This window comes from Glandiceps talaboti, chromosome 15, assembly GCF_964340395.1.
Source record: "Glandiceps talaboti chromosome 15, keGlaTala1.1, whole genome shotgun sequence".
Classification (NCBI taxonomy): Eukaryota; Metazoa; Hemichordata; class Enteropneusta; family Spengelidae; genus Glandiceps; species Glandiceps talaboti.
Window position 1 is genome coordinate 8303316 of NC_135563.1, and position 6515 is coordinate 8309830.

Genomic DNA, 6515 nt, shown 5'->3' on the forward strand with positions numbered 1-6515 from the left:
AATATTGATGGAGGCCCAATTGTCACACACTCCTTTGAGGCTTCCGATCTGTTGGCAAGGGAGCGTCACTGGTATTAGCGGACATTGGTCACCGGCAATGAATGCATGATAACAACACATAATTGTTACTCACATGTACCCCTCTACCGCAGTAGAATCGGAAAAATATTCAGCCGATTCGTGAATGTATCAGGACGCCGATAAAACACCACATTTACAACCGTCCACCCGCATTGGACCATTCACTCCATCCATGTGTTAAGTATTCAGACGATGGGCGTGTTTCATTGGCTGGGCGGTAAGATCTGAAGAATGCGTCAGTCAACTTTAGGGCCTCTTCCTGCAAAATTAACATTTCCGAAGTATCCACCTATTTATACTGTTGAAGTGACATCAAAGAAAACAAACCTTTTGTTCCTCTAACAAAACACAGCATTTAATCGCCGTGGCAAAGGTATTCGGCTGCCTACACGGACCCCATTTAGTAGGGAATTGCCATTTGCAGAGAATGTCAATCGAATGAGCGGAGGGGCTTATTATTATAAACAGGCGCTTCCTTTTGAGTGAAGTCTACTAGGTGATAATCACATTCATAATATAGCCCATTGTAAACTTGGCCCTGTTAGCAATTAATTTGCTAGCCAATTAAAAGTCAGCGTTTGGCGATTTGGGCTGGACTTTTGACGTGTAAGGGCCACTTCCATTAATATCCTGTTCCCGACGATGACCAGTTATCGAGCACTGAGACGACTGTTGATGTGATATAGCAGGCAGCTGCTGCGATCTGACTACATCGAAATACTTTCTCTTCTCGCTACCAAACTATCAGGCAGCGAAACGTTACTCAACAACAACAACAACAGACAGACCTTCCAAGGTCCCCACGACCACAGCGTCAACATCTCTTGGTGATCTTGCCTAAGTCTATCATTGGAAATATGATGCAACAGAACAGCAAACTTAGAAAAACTGCGATCGCAGAGTTAGAGAGGAGGGGATCGGAAAGTGAAGACATGGAGGCCGATTACAATTTAGTGGATGGAGAGTGCGTCGATGTCACCAGCGTGGACGGTAGTGATATCACGACCGGTCATCGACCAGCTTCAACACACACAGTATCTACAGTTCCAAGTTCACCGGCCAGTACAGTCGACAACATGGCCCAACACGCACCGCCTGTTCCTATTTCACACCATACCACATCCTTCTCGGTGGCAGACATCCTTGATCCAAAGAAATTTAACCGAGCTAGCTCACACAAGTCACTCAGCCCAAGCGGGGTTGACAGATCACCCAACGGACCTAGTTGTATCGGGAACGTCTGGCATCCATGGGTGTCGGAGTCTCCCCTCAAGAGTGACGACGATGACGATGAAGAAGACGATGATAGTTCATGCGGTAAGCTACTTCATAAGTTTTCTCCACTCATTCACACTACAGTTTTTTACAAACTGTCAAAATACAGACATGCCAGACATGTGGCTGGAGTTGGGGTATACTTAGTACTTGAGAGGGCGACACATGATTTACACACCAAAGTTTTCATTTCATGAACCGAAACTCCAAATCATCCACTGACCAACAGTTGTCGGTTTTGTAAACCAAATACTACTCACTAAAACAATTGATGTGACAGAAAACTAACCCCCAGAGAAGTGTCATTCGATATATCGAAGGCATCTAAGTTTATCCATCAGTCGAGTTTATATTATTTTTCCACATGGTTTATTCGCAACAAACTGGGGCATGACACGCAACTCGTGGGATTCAAATTCTCTAATTTCCGGGTACAGATATTACAGTCTATTCTGTAGATGTTAGGGTAGTGTGCGTGGTGTACGCAGAGTTGCACTACACCACATTTTATAGACTTATGTATACAAGTATACTACATATATTGCATGCATCGGTATAAACAAAGATGGCTAGAGTACAAAAAACACTAAGGTTTTCATCGTGCGAGACTTTAAAATTTGCAGAGACAACAGGCAGTTGTAACATAAGCGAACACTCGTAAAAAGGCGAACCATACATATCCATGAAGGCTCACAGTTATCTGCTAGTATTGGTTTCTGATAGTGTATCACAGGTATGAAAAAAAGTACGTAATGCCAAAGATGAAGTCAACGAATTATTGGAAATTGGGGAGTGTTTGTTTTACATACAGATTCCAGTTGAAATTTTAACTCAAAACCACGCCAATGACATATATATGCTTTCGGATTTCAATACACGGAGACTTGGTATACGGGTGTAAGTCCCTCGTTGAATGCCTGCCCCTAGGACTTGCTGCGGTGCTCTGAAGCAAATAGAAGTTACTGTAAAATTAAACGATGTGCAAACAGTTTCAATGACAGTAAACAAGACAATGATAAAAACTAATCAGGATAGTGGCAATTTTTATACCTGATCAAATAATATAATGTATCGTCTATGGCAATAGACGCCGTTTGAACAAGCGTAATCGTGTACACATCGCCGACACATGAGAGAGAGCCGAAATTCGGTTATGCAACTTAAGATTGGGTAAAATTCCTCATATATTTTCGACATTTAGAGGGTAATGTATATTTGTAGAACCGTTTAACTGACGTGCAGCTGTCGAAAAGACATCATTCGCTACTAGCCACTGGGGTGGAACATCGCTGTAGTGCACAGTTGGTTTGGGAAATCATAAGTCCACTTTAATAGCAAATAGAATCACGAATGAACGAGAATTGCTGAGAAGCAGACTCAAATTGACTATATAGATAGAAACAGATTTTTTAAAAAGCCCGTCCTACTCAAAAAAATTCTCATACTACCCGGCAAAACTGTAGAACCCGCGGTTGCTCACCACCACTTTACAAACTGGACGATAAGGTTGATACAATTGGAAAAGGTGTACGAGCATAACCGTTCTCTGTCCAAACCGGGAACTGAAACTCAAATCAAAATGAACGTGTTGCTTAATTCACATTCATAGAAAAATGTAGTTCGGTCAGTTAAAAAATGGTGTCCGTATTTGCTATTTTGGTACACAGGTGGAATTATAGAAAAAAATAACTATTATAAATCTCATGTTCTCGCTGTCTAGTCAGGCCACAAATGAGAAATAAACGTTATATAAACACTGACAATATCAAGTCAACAATGTGAATGACTTTCATTATTATTTATGAAACAAATAAATAGAACGAGAAGAAATGAATCTTTCTAACATAAATATTTCGATCTTTTCTGTTGGATAGGGAACTCGTCGTAAAAAATGAAAGGAAATAGCTTAGTGTTGTTTTTGGTACAGTATTCATACAAGTACCGTAACATACCCAGACCAAAATACCATGTTTCGATTTCTGATGTTTAATACGTACGAAAATCAATGATATTTTCCTCCGCCTCCTTATTATTGCTTTATGACTATAGTTCGAAGTGTTTTCGGACACTGACAGTTACCACCTCATAAGCCCTTGGCAGGTTTATGGCTACCCGCGTGTGAACCACACCTTTCCCGATCGAGTCGCACATTTATACACAGTTGAAACAAGTGGACACATAACAATGGTCTTACCAGTTGCCGTTATCGTTTGAATTATCGAAGAGCCTGGTCGATGAACGAACGAGGAGTTTTAATGGCTTTTAGTACAGGGACATTTGTTAATTTTGCCATTCAAGGGGAACAAATATGATTGATGTATACCATCAGCCTGGCCCGCCTCGATGGTTACAATTGAGTACCGTTTGTCTGTTTTCATCACGAGCCGAACAATGTAGAACGTCTTCCGACACACTGCAGAAATGCTGACTGTCTGAAAACGATGTAATTTTGCCCCACACTTCTATACACTTCTATCGCTGTTGTGAACAAAATAACCAAAAACACAATATCCGAAAATCTCAGACCAACGCGTAACTGTATTAATTTCAAATCATTCATACACAAATTTGTTACACGAAACGGACAATAAATCATAAAACAAAATATTTCAAACATCCGTAGTTCCATGCTAAACAAAAATAGAGAAAAAAAGAGAGAGACAGCGTTATGGGCAAGTAGGGGATCTCACTGAAAAGTTAATCCTCGGTTTGAAGCATCACCATCTGTGAAAACGTTCAATGTAGAACACTTCAACGCCGCCAGCTCAGCCGTTTGCCGCAAAATCTTAATATATTTTTAATTGATTAGCTACGCTTGGCAATCTGTCCGTTTAAAACAAAGCAGATAGGAGCGGTTGGTCATTGATCATGATGGCTCATCATCAGACAAGTGATTACACGATTTCTTTTTAACAGTTTTGAAACAATATATCCCGTTGACGCGTTCGGCGCTACTACATGTGACGGAGAACGAGATATCAATTTAGCAACTGACTGAGTCGTGTACAGATGCCGCCGCTCTCGAACAATTTTTTTCTTCTGTCAATTCAGGTCATATTTATGCAACTCAGGGCAGAAAATATAACTCGTGCCTTTAATAACATTTGTAACATCTAGCACATTTTGAAAACTAGAAACCCACCTATACACATACTCATTAGATAGAGATACTCAACATTTGAAATATGATGCCTGCACTGGGCAATAGTTTATCGTATATTGGTAAGCGTTCGAGTTTATATTACTGTTCAGAGCGGCAGGTAGATTGTTTATTGTGTTTTTAATGGTTTCTAGATTAGTTGTATCCGCTACACACTTGATGTACTACTAACTTTAGTGCCTAGTATTTCCAATGCCATATTAGTATACCATACCCACAATGAAATTGTATTTATTTCGTTGATGTTGAAAATCGGGCACTCTGGAACGTTGCTATAACAAAATTATACTGTTTGGTTTGGTAGACTTTAATAGGAAATCAACTACACCTTGCAGTCAAACTCCGCGATGTATCAACTGCAGTCTTACGGTTCGTTTTCAGGGAAGAGATAGTTGATACAACTTTTCTTCAGATTTCAGACAAAGTGTAAATACTTCTTACACCAATATTATAACATATTTACATGTAACAAAGTACTCAACGTTTTCCGGTACAGAAGCGTTGTTTTAATAAATGTCCAAAAATGGGCGAAATTGATCAGATGCAGTAGTAGAGTTCGTTTTCATGCTGCGAATACATGGTATGTGTTTGTAAGGGTAGTGAATCGAAGTTGAAAAGTCGCTTCTTTTCCGACATTTCCATAATAACGAAAACAGACACACGCAAACAGACACAAATGGAGAAACGAGTTGTTTATCAGCATACTTCTGGCACGAACAGTTCGGGTATTGCTACTTACATTTCGACCAATTATTTGAAAATAACAAAGCATAAACTTTACCAAGTTCGTTTGGATTCGCTTGACTGTCGTACACTTTATGAATACTATTAGCACGAACAGAAAAGAGCTGGAGATACACACAGGGGACATTCCGGCAATGTCTAAGTTTTAAACAGTGTTATGCACTTCGAACGATGATGTGGCAAGCATTCTAATTGAAATCTTTCTTATTGTTCATTAACAGATGAAAAGTCACACCATGGTAACGAAGAGAGTGAAGGAAAGTCCAGCGGAAAACACAGCGACACCAAAGACTTAACGAATAAGGATAAAGACGAGAAGGAAGGGATTGATGGCGAGAAGAATTCATCGTGTAAAAAGAGGAAACGGGGTTACGACGGAACAAAGTCCGGGAAACCTCGACGAGCTAGGACAGCCTTTACATATGAACAACTTGTCGCTTTGGAAAATAAATTCAAACAGACCAGATATCTCTCAGTTTGTGAAAGACTTAATCTTGCGTTGTCACTTAGTCTAACGGAAACGCAGGTGAAAATTTGGTTTCAGAACAGACGCACCAAGTGGAAGAAACAGAACCCGGGAATGGACGCTAACGCACCGACTGTTCAGTCCAACCCAATGCCAGTTGGTTTGCCAGGCTACGGACCCGGACTCATATACGGCTCACAGGTGCATTATCTACCTGGAGCTAGTGCAATTCCGTACATGCTGAACACCCCTGGGGTGACCTACACACCACACACGCATGTTCACCAATTGTATCCGGCACCACCGATGGGTCACCTTGGACACGCGTGAAATAAACTTTGTGTCACCATGACAATGTGAACTCCAAGTTCATTCAGTGCCGCGTAGGTCTTGCCCAAGTTTATTGAGCCACTGCTAAGAAACTTGCCATGACATGTTGAACACGGAACGTTGTTTTTCGATTTTGTTACTTTTCAAAAATGATATTTTTTAAAAAGGAAAGTATACACAAAGTTACAGCCATCGTGGCGTATATGTAGCTAGAGGCACGGACCTTCAAGCGGAATTGTTCCAAGTCGCCATCCATAAACATTACGTCGAGAACAGAGTAAAGAAATGATGAAATAAGTACGACAATTTCAATAAGTCACGGCCATCAAAATCAGGGTTCTTTGATTTTATTTAGGGACAGTGCATTACATTTCTACAGAGAATACATTCAATCAACCTTTTGTCGAATATTTACTCGCTCTTTTGTTTCCCAACGATCTGCAGTTGAATGATCACCAA

The 6515-nt window shown here is 40.5% G+C and overlaps 1 protein-coding gene across 1 annotated transcript; it reads left to right on the top strand.

Annotated features, from left to right (window-relative positions):
• The first annotated feature begins 938 nt into the window (after nt 1-938).
• LOC144446921 (NK1 transcription factor-related protein 1-like) lies at nt 939-6056 on the top strand. The gene is made up of 2 exons (XM_078136768.1): nt 939-1398; nt 5482-6056. Exons 1-2 carry the CDS (start codon nt 939-941, stop codon nt 6054-6056), a joined length of 1035 nt encoding a protein of 344 aa, XP_077992894.1.
• The last annotated feature ends 459 nt before the right edge of the window (nt 6057-6515 follow it).